This window comes from Linepithema humile, chromosome 6, assembly GCF_040581485.1.
Source record: "Linepithema humile isolate Giens D197 chromosome 6, Lhum_UNIL_v1.0, whole genome shotgun sequence".
Taxonomy (NCBI): domain Eukaryota; kingdom Metazoa; phylum Arthropoda; class Insecta; order Hymenoptera; family Formicidae; genus Linepithema; species Linepithema humile.
This window is the reverse complement of record NC_090133.1, coordinates 25,690,077-25,705,968: the sequence shown is the minus strand read 5'-3', so window position 1 is coordinate 25,705,968 and position 15,892 is coordinate 25,690,077. Positions and strand designations below refer to the sequence as shown.

Genomic DNA, 15,892 nt, shown 5'->3' with positions numbered 1-15,892 from the left:
GACCGGAAGTCGGTCGGCTCGCGACACAAGATACATCGATCGCGGTTCGATGCTACGCGAGATCGATATCATCTCGACGATCGAGCTGTAACACGCGTGATTTACTTCTCCTTTTCGTTAGATTTCGATCGTTCAAACTTGTCTCGCGCGATACACAATGCGGCGCGCGAGTGCGAAGGAAAGCGAGTGAAAACGAACGGCTGGTGTCAGCCGAGAGAACGGCGCGAATAATCGGCAGTGGGACATCGCGCGCGAAAATGTCTCGACGGATTGTGCCCATCGAGTATCCAGTGATTTAACGCTTTCGACAAGGTCGCACACCATCTCGGGTTTCGTACCGTCGGACATCATCAAGCCGACTTATCGCCAAGGGCGATCGCGCGCCGTCGTTGAACGCGGATTACAGTCTAGGACGATCGAATCGATTGGTGTGTACGCGGTGATCCTGCGACGACGATCAGGACGAGCGGGAGTCACTTGAGGCAGCTCGTGGGGTTAGTGCCAGGATTCCATCTAATACATGAACCTCGAGTGCTGATCGATTTTGTCGAATCATCGATGTACCAACGCCGCGGAGCGATCCACGACGGCCGTCGGTCGTCGCGTCGCGAGGTGACAGCCGTCGCGTGCCGATCGTACAATTTGGCGCCGACGCGTGCACGGAAGATGGAAGTAAGAACTCGCGTTCGTGCGTCCGCGTGGAGCACTGAGGGCTGAAGTTTCCAAGTTCCGGTGGCCTACTTCGGCACTGTCCTCCGGACGGAGGGCGCGCGAGGTGAGGCTATCACTTGGATACTTGTTGCCGTGCGTTCCAGCAGGATATCTGATTGGTCGATCACGCGAAGAAGCGAATTTCGTCTGCATGTCGATGTTTTATCGCGAAAAAGAAAGCAAACTTATGCGCTGATCGTGATTAGTCGGGAAACGTAGAAGCTAAACTTAAGTTCTCCAATCTTTTCTTAATATTCAGTTAAGAGTGCAATCTTGAGCATTATTATCGTTATATCATTTTCAGATAAATGCATGTCGCGGAAATGCTTAAGCGTTTCCAATTCTAATTCAAGATACATGAAATGCAAAACTTCCAACTTATCGCGAATCTTGAGAAGTACGAAAAGAATCTTGATTCCATTTGTTGCCGTGATTCTTCATTCGAGGAGAAATTATAATACTTATATTGAAGATTACCTTTTTTAAAAAGTACTGTTACTTAAATGTGGATTTTTGCATAAATGTGAAATTATTATTTAACTGAATTGAATTGAAAATAAATAGAAATTATTTTTACTTTATTTTTAGTAGGGTTTGTATTAAACGTTACATAATAGCCGTGAAAGAAAAATAGAAGTCGTAAATGACATCTTTAACAATTATTTGAAATGCACAACAAGGTAACTGTGAGGAATATATCTATATAATATTTAGTTGAGAGTTTAATAAGTGTTATGTCCAACCGACGTTATTCGCAATTGAGTTTCCAGTTCGCCGCACACTTTGCAGTTCACTGTGTTGTCGCGCTTCATATTTTGTTCGTACTGCACGTCATGTCATAAAATATAAATAGGCTACCGATATAATGTGACAGTGACGCTGTAATCGAGTTCACCTTACAACGAAACACAAGAAATAAATATATGCGCACTCGCGAAAAAAAATTTACAAATGCATAGACATTCCAAACATCAAATAATAATTTCTATTTAAAAAAATCTGCGTTTCAAAACCAAACAAAAACAAAAAAAAATAATTAAAAAATACTATATTTATCTTATTGGCTCCTTCTACCGAAAGAAATTAATCAAGAAAAATTTCAATTACTTTATTAACAATAAAAATAATTATTATTGATCAAATAATTTATCGCGTTTACGTATATCTCTCGATTTTCTTTTTCTATTTTTTAAATAATCCGCAAATATTCGTTATACCTGTCCAATTTCTATTTTGCGCTCTACGTCAACGCGAGATGAGAATCTCATAATAGCATTCAGTACTAACGCGTGATGACAATACGATGAGCACAGATTTTAACCATCTGCAAGAGCTGCAGTCTCACGCGATCGCGGCAACCCTCGATGTAAACGAACTCTAGATCGCTTTATTCTGCTCGACCAGGCGGCATTGAGGTCGTGAGTGACAGGCCGAGCGGTTTCGAACGGAAAAAAAAAAAACGAGAACCTCTGGCAAAATATGGCTGTCGCGATTGTCCTGTGAAGAGGCGCATTATCGGATCTTTTTTTTCGTTGTTCCGCGCGATGCGGCTGGCCCTGACCTACGATCGGCTGATCGGCAGAACGAACAGATAAAACGCGACGATAATCGAGAGATGCGTTGTGCTGTGCCATTCGTATATCGTCCATCATCGTTTACGCGAAGTCATTCCACGGACGAAGTATGACACGATTCGTATCTGTCGAGTAGTATAGTTGGCTTTTCATTAACGCTGCACAGTGAGCGTCAGATTAGTTGAGACAATTTGTTTCATAATCTCTCGAATTTATTATATAAATCGGAGATAATAATTATTTTTCATACATTAATACGATACTTTAATTACAGCGAATACGACAGGATTTCAATATATTTAATAGATTCAACGTTTGCCAATGTAATTTTACGTAAACTATATTTCCGATAATTCGCAATAATGTAATGAAAATAGACACAATTTAATTAGACGACATTCTTTTCTTATCTTTTCTGGATTATTTTTCTTATTTTTCAACTTGTGCAATTAGTAGTTATCTAACAAACGAAAGGTACATGTACGAAAGTAATTGGAGAGTGATTGCGAATGTCGAAGGATACTTGTTAGCGTGTCCTTTGCTCGCCTTTGGCAGGGCGATCGATAAATATCGATTAGCTTTTACTTTGTAGATACATAAACCTACATCTATATTTTCTTGTCATGGCCATTTCGCACGACGAGTGCTCGTGGCTCGAGAAGAGCTTCTTTCCCGATAATATGATGGGATTATGAGCAATCAATAACGTTGCATTCGGCATAAAAAAGAATAAAATGGAAATATTTTTAATGTAAAGGAAGGATATTGAAATATCTCTTTCTTTCACTCTATATATATAAAATATATATATATATATATATATATATATATTTTTTTTTTTTATATTAAACTTTATTTTTTTCTCGTTACATTATCTAAAATACGTAACAGAAATTTAATTTCACATATAATTGTTGACATCTAAAATCGGAAATTTAAATCTCTTTCAGTAACGATGGTCATCTGCTAAGTTTTTGTTAACTCAACTTCAATTAAAAATCGATAGCTATGATAGAGATAGGCTTTTGAATACCTTATATATTCATTAGCAAATGCCAGTGAATTCATCACGTAAATTATACACACGACTCGCATATATTATGCTCGTCTTTAAGGGTCATATCATCAAAACGCGAATCGTGCATTATGAAAAGCACCGGTGGTCAGACCGGCTCGAGTTCATTTCAAGCATTCCGCATGCCGCCGTGGCCATCCCGACAATGAACATCACACCGGAAATTCACAGCCGCGCACTCGAGGCTGTTTGTGATTCCAAATGAATATTTCTTACGGTATCACGGCGTGTTTGCGGAAGAGCTGCCGATGTTGTTAACGCACCGCGTGCGTAAAATATTAAAATGCTATTTGCGCTTCAGTTTAATCGGACTTCGCACTGAGAGAGTTGTTAATATTGTACACGATGGATAACTGGCGGTTTAAATATTCATCGATACTGTATAAAGTGCTCGCAGCGCCGTGAGAAATGCAGGAGCGGGTGTCTTTGAAATATGGGAGCGGAAATATGGGAACAAAACTGGCAACCGTAAACTACACATTTCGCGAGTTGTACGTTTAACGTGGCGTACTTCCTGCGCAAGACGAAAGTGATAAATAAATACTTTGCGGCGTCCTCGGGTTGGAAATTAAATAATAACGAAGTCAGCGCGTGTGTGTGCCTTTTTATTAAATATATTTAACTTATTGACGTATGTATTGACATACGCCAAGCGATAATTTTTTATACATTTATATTGAAAGCGATGATTTCACTTAAGCTACAGAGCACATAATTTTTTTGCAGAAAATTAATTATTTAGCCTGCAAAAATAGGTGCGTCAAAGAGAATGAATTGGATTTCAATAAACAAAGCTGACTTCTCTTTAATATACTTTTATAGCACTGCTTTTTATTTCGTAAGAGCTCGTGAAGAAAAACTAATTCTTTTAATCTGTTTTTTTTTTTTTATATATAAACCAACTTCTTGATATTCGATTATCAGTAAAAGTAAAGTAAAGGGAAAGAGAGAAAACGGGCGGGTGAGATAAAAATAAAAAATGTATTAGACTTATCGCTGACCTCGAAATGTATTAAGGTACGGATATATATATGTATCTCTACTCAGCTGTATTTTCGTGGGTGTTCAATGTGCGTCTCACGAATCGAAGTTACTTTCGCTATAGGATTAACTACAGACATACCTGACGTGAAACGTGAGGGACACGAAAATCGATGTGTACGAGCAAGAGTTTCCTTGGCTGAAATGTCTCTTTGTTCGGTGGAAAAGACATCGTCGAGAAGCGACGTGAGTAAACTTGACAGATGCGCAATTAAGAGCGACGATGTGACTTTGTCGAGCGCATTGCCCGAATTCGCCTCGCACAGTGTTGCCGTGAGAAAAGTTGAGGGAAATAATTACGATCACCTCGATATGCTGCGCGTGGCGCGGGCGCGGTACGGCGGGGCACATTTCGCGAACTGGACGATAACGAGCACGAGAGGCGCGCTGGCACACGCCACCCTTCGTGAATCGCGTTTAACCCAATACGGGAAAAGCGCGTCACGAATGGTCTCGGCTGTATAACCAGTACGGGACGTGTCCTGAAAACAAAGAATGTTGCGAACGTTTTTCAGCTCCGTAAAAAAAAAGATGTCTACAATATTTGTAAGAGATGCACGTTTGTCAGCTTACAAGTGTATTTTGCGTATTGGCAACAAGAAAATTTTGTAATCGCGCTAATTTAGAAAAAAAAAGAAATAAGTAAAAAGTATATGAATTATCTGTTGATTTTGTGATAACAGATAACTGCGTAAGTTAAATCAATTTGGACACATCACGATATACATTGTACACAATTTATATCACTAAACAATTTACAAATAGCACTAGGATGATGAAATATAGGGAAGTAAAAATATATATTGTACATTTTGCATCTTTTATGATATTCTTGAAAACGTAGTCGCTTAATCGCAGAGATTTCTTTTTCCTTAAACGTACGAACGTAACTAATTAGCCACGGTTAGAATAGACTATATCGCGGGTGGACATCGGTTTCTTGAATACGCTTGAATGCATGGAAGTTGTACTGGTTCGTGAATCACGTTACGTATAATTTCACGCGATTGTGTACCTTCGGCCTTAGCAATCCTTGGAAGCCGCATCTAAGTAACTTTGGATTCTGAGATATACGAAACTTTTTACAATTTTTCATATTGCTACGCAAATTATATATATATCAACTTTTATTGCTTTCGCCACATGAAGAAAGTTGGCATATAAGTTGTTATATAAGTTGTTATAAGAAATTTTTCAGATTTTTTTTATTTGTTGAAAGTTTTTAAAGATAATTTTTTGGACACAGTGTTAATTACTTTTTTATCATTATTTTTTCATCTAAAATATCTAAACACACGAAATCTAAGAGAAAAGTTATTCCATTGAAATTTAAATCTCTAATTATTTATTAATTTCTTGCACAAACAAGAGCGAGGGGCGACAATATTCAAGCTTGTGGTCTAAGAAACTCCATATACCTTGTTATAGATTAATAACAAGTTGTGCGTGTGCATACGATGAGGATCTTTCATATCACTGCGCACACCATGTTTTTATTAGAAATATGCCGATACTGATTTATGGTTTGTTCGTTGAGGGAATTCATGTAATCAGTATCACCAACACGTATCCTTTGACTTCAAAGCAACGTTATATCGTGGCGTGCATCGCGATATTCCTGGTAACTGTATTGGTTATTGAGTCTCTAGAATCGTGAAATTCGAATTTCTACCACACACACGCGCATGAAATTCAAATTCCTGTCACACTGCGTACAATTTTTTTATTTAAGCGCGAATTTATCTTTGGTTACTAGCAAGTTTTTTTCGAACAAAGCAGCATAGCGTTCAAGATTGATAGTATTACGTTGCATTGGATTTCACGTTCATCAAAAGAAAGCTCAGGGTAAAATATCACTTTGTAGCGATAACATTAACCTAATTATTTGTGCGATACGACATAAAATAATAAAACACTTACGCATATCTTCGTACAGACAAATGCATATTTTCTCATTGTTTTTGTGGCGGACGGAAAACGAGATGGCCAATTAGCCAGATTGTTTTAAAAAATTACGCGAAAACGCAGTTACCTGTGAACGCTCGAGAATTGTAAAAACATTTCAACTGGCTGTTTTGCGTAGGTGTCCGAGACACACGGTAATTGTTTACATAATTAATTTCGTTGCGACTCACACTGACAGGACATTTTAAATGGTAGAAATATCACGCGGCCGGCCAATTCAAACGCACACAGGCCCACAAAACGTTTCTAGACCGATTACCAGACGGATTCGAGTTTGCTTCGTATTGTCTATGATGAGCGAGAGCTAGTATTAACGGTGCGCGAGGTCGGCGCATTGTTAGTCTCGCTATTCTACAATGTTTACTTGATTTCCATTGGTCCATGTAACGTCCATAGAAATTCAATATCAGTCCGCAATGTGTAAACACATGTAGAGCGAATTTGCGAATGGCAGCAAAACTGATTTGCAAGTACTATGAATTAATACATGCTTTTATCATGAGATGTCATGTGATCGTCATTTATTTGACTGATGCTTTGTATAATGCACGCTGCGCAATATAATTCGTCCGAATTTTTGTCATCACTGTCAAGTTGTGATACAAAAATCTTGCAACAATGTTTGCTCATTTTAGCGTAAAATCGCCCTGAAATAAAATCGTCATTTTTTTATGTATAAAATATACTTTAATTGCATAAATAAAATTTTTTATTGCCGAGAGAATTATTTTATGAGTGAAGCAGCATATTAAATGATTACAAGAGAAGTGATTTGCTCTAAGTAATAAATAAGAAAAATGCGCGGTTAAGTGAACTGAATTTTTATTACAAATTTTTAAAACAAATAAAAACGGAATGACAAGAAAAGCTTTGCTTTGAAATGTAAGATATTTTTTTACAATTAAACAAAGATTAAATTATATTTATAGGGAAATATTTAAATATCTTTAGCTGCACTTGTGAATCCAGTAAATGTTAAGAGACCAGATCTTAATATGTATTTATTCATTTGACTCGATAGAAGAATCGTAAAAGGATTGAAGAAAAGAAGCTTTTATGAAAATTTAAAAGCCTTTCCGGAGAAATCAATTGCTCCACTCGAGAAAAGCGGTCTTGAAAATATTCTCGGCATTGCGTGGAAAGATTACGATATTGCCGCTATAATCTTTAGTAATCAAGTTTCACGTGTAAATGACGAATTTGGCATGCGGTCCAACACGACAATTACTGAAATGGACACCCGATTGATTGATCGAAATACGCGGATATGTGTGTCGACATTGTTCTCTGTCGCCCAGACTCGGCGGCAATCTATGTGAGCCGCTCGAAAGGTGTTTGGACTGCGAATTCTATCGAGCTCAAGTGAGTTGAAACCATTTCCTCGTTCGTTGATATCATTTCACTCGGAGTTCTCGGAGAGAAGTATTTCACAGCTTCTCCACAGGCAAAATGATTTTCTCTCTCTCTGCTTTATTAATCCATTGCCAGATATTGAATTGTATGAATTTATATATTTCCAATCTGATTTATTTGTACATGTATTTATATGCACGAGCATGTTTCTATTAATAATGCCAATTCTATTATTTACTGATGTCGTTTATGTGTTAGTTATATAGGTTTTTTTTCATCTCAATTTGAAATCTATTTTATTCGATTTAACCACTTGTAAATTTTTGCGAACAGTTTTTTATTATTTTACTTTAATTTTTATTTTTAATATCCAATATTTTTTCATCAAAATTTAATTCAACTAAACCAACTAGTTGAAGCATTGATTATAATACAGAAATTATTCTTGTTTCGTCTAATCACTATTGTGTACTCAATTTATTTTCTGAAGATTAAAAATAATAGTTCTACAAAAATTATATAAGTACATTTTTATATGTTTATTGTGAAAATTTATATTATAATTGCAACAATAATTTTTTTTATCTGATAAAGTGCACCTGCTAAATAATTCTGCAAACTATATTTCAATATGTATGCCGAAAATTATGTATGCAAATTTATTCCATTGCTAATCAATCAGCGAGGCTTAATGGCTGTCAGAATTTTTCTCTTTTACGGCAAGGAAAAAATATATACATTCGTCTATACATGTAAATAGACCTAATTCCAATCAAGCAAGCGGGTTTCCATCTCCGTCTCTGATGGATATTCAATCAACCGACTAGTAGCGGCAGCTTCCTTCGCGGCAGCTAAATAGAAAGTACTGATCTTGTAGAGGCGAATTATTATTATCAAGCCGGAGAAGACTGGCGTGCGAAAGTGATTCGCCATCGGAAATCTACATCGGTTGGGCGTAAATTGCTGATTAGTGAGCACCATCCCAGTAGTCGTGAATTAACTTCCTCAACAGTCGCCGCAGAGTGGTATTGGCGGTGCGTTCCCATGCACGTTCTATTGCACGTTGATCGGTGGTTCGCCACGCGATATTCGATCAGTGCGCTTAAGCGCAAGCTATCGCGTATCGCACGATGGATAATGCTCGGGATAAAATAGTACTCACTGTCCCAGATTGAATGTCAGAATCGTCTTCTATTTGTGCCTCCCTTTATGCAATTTCAATTCGATTTTCATAATTAACGAAAATACTGAGAAATATTTTCTTATTAATTTTTAACATTAATAATTTTTGATAAATCAGTTTTTGAAAATTACAAATTCACTCGAAATTGAAAAAGAGTTAATTTTACTTTATTTGCATTTCTGAAACTCTCCGAAAAGTTTTTTATTTTTCATCGTTTGTAATTTAAAAACTATTGATCTTTTAAGAGAACCTAGTTCCAAACTAGTTCCGTGTAAAAAAAAATCGACTCTAAATTGGTTGAAGAATTCATAAAAAGCGGCAGATTTAAGACAGTCTGTAAACTTCGTTACTGATTTCCGATATCTAAAATGATTATCTACTTGGCTAAAAATGTGTGTTGAATGATGTAATTGTTTTACAATGACAAATAAATTGCATTGCAAGATTAAATCGCTTTTATGTTAGAAATAAAATGTAATTTTGCTCACGAAATTTTTTTCGAAAGAACTTTAATGAGCTAATCGTGTGCTTGTTTGATAAACGATTAACTTATTGATCGGATTTTATGGCACGCTCCTTTGAAGTATTATCCTGGCATTAAGATGACAAAGTAGATTATTAACGCTTACCACAGAATTATTATATTACGAAATCACGATTCTTCTATTACCACTGAATCGTTTATTACGGTCGCTGAACGCGAAAAGCAATGTTCTAGCGTTTTATGTGCCCACGCGGTATTTTTCTACATATGTATGTTACGAGGTTACTTTAATATGTGTTCCTGATATTAATCATTAACCAATCATGCGCAACTGGAGCTTGCTGACTGAAATTGATTAGTAAGCTATTTCACGTGAGCGGTAACTTTACATTTTTCGACGCCTGATGAATTATTCGTGGGCATATATCGGGTGATGAATCACGTTGCATTTTTTATTTCTGCGATATGTGTATAGCCGGATACGCGAAACAAATAAATGAGTGTTAATTGCGTTGTATCAATAAAAATGATTGATGACACTGTCTAAGTTTTCGCGTCTAAATTGTCAGGCCGAGGGTGTGCAAATTGATGGACTCAAATGGCTCCCGCAAAAGGAAAAAAAATAGAATAAATTTCGAGTCACTGTTAAGTTCATAAAAATTTATGAATGAAACTCTTATTTTATTGGAACAAAGCTGCATATCACATGTTAATCGTTACACGGTAATTATCGCTTGTAGCGATACAAAATTGACACAAGTTAAAAGTTTTAATAATTTAATACTGTTATTGACATATAACAGTTATTAAATAACAGCGATTGGCAATAATTTACATGCATGCTTAAATATATTCTACAGTTTATTTAATTAAAACATTTTTAATCGAAAATTTCTTATGAATAGAAGAAGCAGATATTCTCCTAGCTATTATTCGAGTCATTAATGCTCTCTTTAATATTACAGTTCTACAGATGAAAGCTTTGGCTTCAGCAAAGATGGCTTAGATCCAGAACTATTATCTTTGTGTTATTTCAAGTCATAGCATTTTAATGTCAAATATATATATACATTTATCACTTATTATCACAATAAAATATGTTACATATATTATAAATGTTTTAATAAATATATTAAATGTTTAAAAATTAAAAAATAGAAAAATTAAATTTAAGACATTGAAATGCGCGATACAAAAGAAATTTGTGAATTAATTAATATGAATATATCTTATAGAAATAAAAATACATTTACAATCCATTTGCATAGCTGCTTTTCATTATGGAAGTGAGTCACGAGTTTCTCTTCTGCATTCTCAAGTTGTTGACTACTTCCTTGAAGATGAATATAAAAGGACCGTTATCAAAGTTGTTTACATCTACGAATTGTACGCTTTAATATTCAACGTGTTTGCAGAATGAAGTTTTTCGAATAATATTAAAGAAAAGACCATTTGCGCAAATGTCAATTGCGACGTTTCGCCACGCGCTTCTTCTAATTGAGATGTCTGATAATTTCCTCTCACATTTTGCTACGAAGCGTTCGGCGGCTAAATTCGCCGCGCAATTTGCTCGCTCCGTTTTCATCATCTCTGTTTCGTGCGCTACACATTTTCCACCCTTCCTGTTGCGTGCGCGAGCTAGTTTGTCCGATTTGCTGCGAATTCGGGAGAGAGAAACCACCGGCGAAATTTACGCGGTCGGAAAAAATATGGGTACGGCTGTGATTCCCATCCGAGCGAATAAATGCGCGGTCTCGGTGGCGATAAGCGCGGGAACAGGATTGACGCAAAAGTTTCGCGATATTTCTCCTCGCGTAAATCGCAACGAACGAGGTACGAAGTAAGCGGAAACAAAGCGCTCGCGTTGTAAGATGAAAGAAAGGGAAGCTGCCGGAGATTGCATAAATTTGCAGACTGACGGATAAAGCTTGAAGTGCAGCGTTATACCCGTTCCCGTCCAAATTTATTCCCGTTCCGGAGAGAACGAGCATTAAGCAAGACAGAAACCCGGAGATGAGACTGATAAAATATGTCACAGTTCATTTCCGGTTCAAAGCGACGTAATTACGCGCATTTATTCTTTCAAACAATATTTTGCAACGACATTATGCATCTGAAATACTAAGCTTAATGTTAGCTCGTTCAACGCTCACAAACGCATACTTTGTCAACTTACAAATTATTCACATTATATTAATGCACTCATAAGATGTTAGAGATATAATTGTTCGAATAGAAATACAATAGAAGTAGGATACGGCTGTTTATGTGCGATTTTTACAATCGCTAAACTACTGTGTTTAGTCAAGGGCGTGATTAAGCACATCTTCTACATCTTGACCTAAAATTAGTGAACGAGGAAGTATGATCTGTGCGATTTCCATGTCAGGAACAAATGGCTGACAGTGTCGTCCTCTGAAAAATGTGCTTTGCGCATGCAATCCTTTAATTATTTTAACTATCTGGGATCTAGATACAGATTATGTTAAGGTTACATCTAAATTTGGAATATATTTCATGTGTTATATTCGCGAATACGTTTTTCTCGCAAACTGCAATCTATCGAAATTTTAACATGATATTTCATCTTTGTGTCATTTTTTTTGCGCTTTATAATAATGTGCACTGATACTTTAGAATTTAAGTCTCTAAATAATGAATTGTTACAATGACGACTATGGTGGTAGCTGGAAAGTTGTGAAGCATTCATTTCCAAGGTAGAAGAGAAATCTGATATTCTTGGATAAACCGTAATAATAGATGATGCTAATTGGGGTCTCGTTAAGTGGTGGAGTGGTATCCTTTTCTTTTATACAATTGTATCGATTTGCAAATGAATTTCGCTTGCAAATTATAACTTTCTCTGTTTTTGACATTATCAACAGCATTGTGATGTAAATTGCTAACATATATATACATAAACTTGGAACAAAAATTTTTATCTTTTTAAAAGCTTCTTTTCAATTTAAATAAAAACAACAGACATTTTTAGAACATTTCAGTTTGTCGCTATTGAATTGTTAAGAGATAAGGAATCATCTCGCAGTCGTGGATCGGGAATAGAGAAAATAATGTGCTGAAAGAAGTGTTGTCAATCTGATAAATATTGCGTGTCACTGCTGGGCTCATAAATATGTATTAAGTTGCACCGCAATATATACTTCTCTCAATTGCGTTAGTATATGGAAAAATGTGTTATCGATTGCATTATAAATGAATGTGTTAGACTTTGTCGGAATAGAAAATCGGGAGACAGTGATAATGAACCCGTGGCGCAGCACTGCGTCACATTCATCTCTGATTAAAATAACTGGTGCGCAAAGAAGGAATTTACCATGTATGAAATGCTATTGCAAAGCCAGGACTATTTGACGAAAACCATGCGCTGTTAATTTCGCCAACGTATTACGGTACAAGCACATTAAATATTATACGCTTACCCGCGTTTGATCTGTCGATTAAAATTAACCGGATAATCATATGCAACAGTCTCCCTCATAAATGATAGATGTTTGAAGAACATGTACAGCGCACGTATATTGTATATGTCATTATTATACCATACAAATCCAAATTTAACGGAACATTATGGAAATCTTATGCTTCAAATACAGCTTTTGATTTAATGCGATGATATAAACCATTTATCTTGTCATATACAGTACATTACATTTCAATGAGTATAGAATTGTATCTTTATCTATTGATATGAAAGATATGTGGAAAAAAAAACGTAAAACTTCAATGCTCTTTTGCTATTATTTTATCACTGACGTTTGATCAAGCTAGATTAATTGTTGTCATGGAAAGAGAATTAAATATCTTTAATCGTATACAAAATTATTTTATACATTATTTTTTTCATTTTTCTTGATATTATGAATATTAAATCCGTTTAAAGTAGTACTTGTACATGATGATATATTTTTTTTTAAGTACGCATGCCTACTTAAAACAGTGAAAAATGATATTTTTTGTCGGATAAAATTTCAAGTAGAATAAATCAATTTCATAGCAGTCCGCTCGTTGGAGCCAAGGATTTTCGCCTCTTGAATTCTCTCTGAATTCATGTGAAAAAGCTTTACAAAATCACGAAAAAAGACTACGAGCACAGGGCTATTATTGCAGTAATGCTCGCCGCTGGGAGAGCATTTCGATAACATTAACGCTATCGGGTCCGCTGCGATACATGATAATGTCGCCGCACTATTGACGTCGAAGTACTACTGACCGAGTACGCGGCATGACTGAGAGAAATTAAATTTCTTATACGAAATCTTAATATGTATCAGAAAATATGGAATAGAAGTTAGTTGTCGGGTCAGCTTGTATTACAATATCTCTACGTGCATAGAGTAATTTCAGTTGCGGTTTCGGAGATTAACATCGTATTCACAATTGAAGAAAACTATATAGTTTGCATTGTAATTTGCTGTACGTAACTCATAATTAATGTTCTCGAATAAGCGTTTGCGTATCACAGTTGGGAAATGCAGTGAAATATATGCAATACGCGGTTAAGTTGTGAACATAGAATTCTTTCTCAAACAATATGCAAATAATTAAATGGTAAATGCTTTTTGTCCGCGTAGCATTTACACAACTAGCATTGTACACATACCTTTGTAATGGTCACATTTTTTCTAGGACATAATCATAAATTTAAAGCGCGGTCCGTCGTGCCACACGCGAAGGGAGGACTTTTGCGTTTCATTTGTTTGACCTTGACAATTCTATCGTAGTTATTTTGCAACAAGACATTTATTATCGACAGTAGTATTACTTTGATTAATCATAAGTTGCACTTAAACATGAGTAATGCTCAAGCTTGCAATATAATATTACTTGTAATAATGACGATTTCAATCATTTTTATGTGCTGCAGGTGAAAAGCTACATTTTTTTTTAATTTAAACATTTTAAAAAATATTTACTTACAATATTGTGTATTTTAACAAAACAATTTTTCAAATTATTGAAAGCAAAAAAAGGAATGGTTATTTCAATGTTTAAATCAAACTTTAATATTAAATATTAAAACTGGAACAAATAGAAACCTTTAATTAAATTCTTTTTACAAAGAAACTTTGCTTCAATTCTTTTACGCAAATTTTATTGCATAAATGCGTTAAAGAGAAAAGGCGATACTTTTTGGATTTGTTATACATCTGAATAATATATTTCTGCTATAGCTCGTGTTTCTAGGATGTCCGAGAGATGACTGGGTACTGAGGAGGAGAGGGCGCAGTGGCTTTGAAGGTTGCTGCCACCTCGGTTTGGTGGAATGGAGATGAACGGCACCGAAAGCAGCCTGAATGGCACCGAGGTCAATCGCACTTCCGCGCCTATCTTTACTATTGGCACGGATTTTATCACGCAATGGTGAGCGCATATCTTTTATTTAGGATTGGCATTTGGTCAGAAGGGAATGCGACACTGTGAATGAATGTAAATTGTTACTTTTCGCAATGTGTCGGTAGTCCCTCGGGCTCCTGCAAATTTTAGCATATAGACTGCGACTGCATAGTTATCGCTGCTCCTACGTCATGTAACCATCGCGCGACCGTGAACGCGATGCACATAGATCGGCTGTTTTGCGGATATTCTGCGTAAATACATTATAACTTTAATATATTATTTTAGATTAAACTAATTTTGCAATTTTATTATCTCTTGCCGGGATTGTTTTTTAGATAGCTAATCTCACATGTTAATCTCTGAATAGGAAATCTGCATTGCAAAACCCGCACGGCGTATCTATGCAAAAAAATAGTATTAGTGAAAATAAAAAGACACATTTAAAATTTACTTAATGGCTTATTAATTAAAAAATTATTTAAAATTACGTAAAAATATTTAAAAACTACTTTCATATCTCTACATTACTTTACAATAGATTGCTTTTAAATCCTCCTTGTCGGCATGTACTTGCGCTATGTAACGTGATTCGCGATTCCCGGTGGATTTTGCGTTGTGGGAAATTTCGGGTAGACAAATCGATAGCTCAAAGTCATATTAACGGGATAATTATAATTGACATTATTAATCAGTTTACCGGATGTATATCAAGTTGTAATAGAAAATCAAAATTTATAGCAAGAATTTATTCGTCTGCGGCATATGTGTCAGTAGATACTGCGCGAATTCCACTGTAATACAAAATGTAGCGTTGTATTAATATTGCCACAAAGCATAACGAGCTAACATAAGTATATTTTGTACATATTTATTTTACTGGAGATGCTCTCTTTTATTTCGCACATATCACAGTTGATCGCTGTAATCAAGAGTCGCATGATAACGGTAGTGTGTTAGCTTAAACTCACAGTCTGATTAATTTAGCGCGAATGTATTTGCGGACCGCGAAAAGGCGTGGGAATGAGGTTTGCGTTGTAAACGTATTTAGATAAGCGATTCGTCATTTGGCGGAACGGGCCTCTTGAATACCAAGTTATTCCGCCAAGTTGCCGTTACCTCTGGGAGTGCTCATTATCGAGGGGTAATAA

At 35.9% G+C, this 15,892-nt stretch overlaps 1 protein-coding gene across 2 annotated transcripts in view; it reads left to right on the top strand.

Annotated features, from left to right (window-relative positions):
* Positions 1–75: 75 nt before the first annotated feature.
* Positions 76–15,892, top strand: part of mAChR-B (muscarinic acetylcholine receptor) — a 36,136-nt gene continuing 20,319 nt past the window's right edge. The window contains exons 1-2 of one of the 2 annotated variants that reach the window (XM_012375467.2): positions 76–775; positions 14,592–14,768. In XM_012375467.2, coding sequence (XP_012230890.2) covers positions 14,671–14,768 — 98 coding nt within the window. In that variant the 5' untranslated portion in view covers positions 76–775; positions 14,592–14,670. Of the gene's footprint in view, positions 776–14,578; positions 14,769–15,892 lie in introns of both variants that reach the window. The other variant, XM_012375466.2, reaches the window with a different exon arrangement.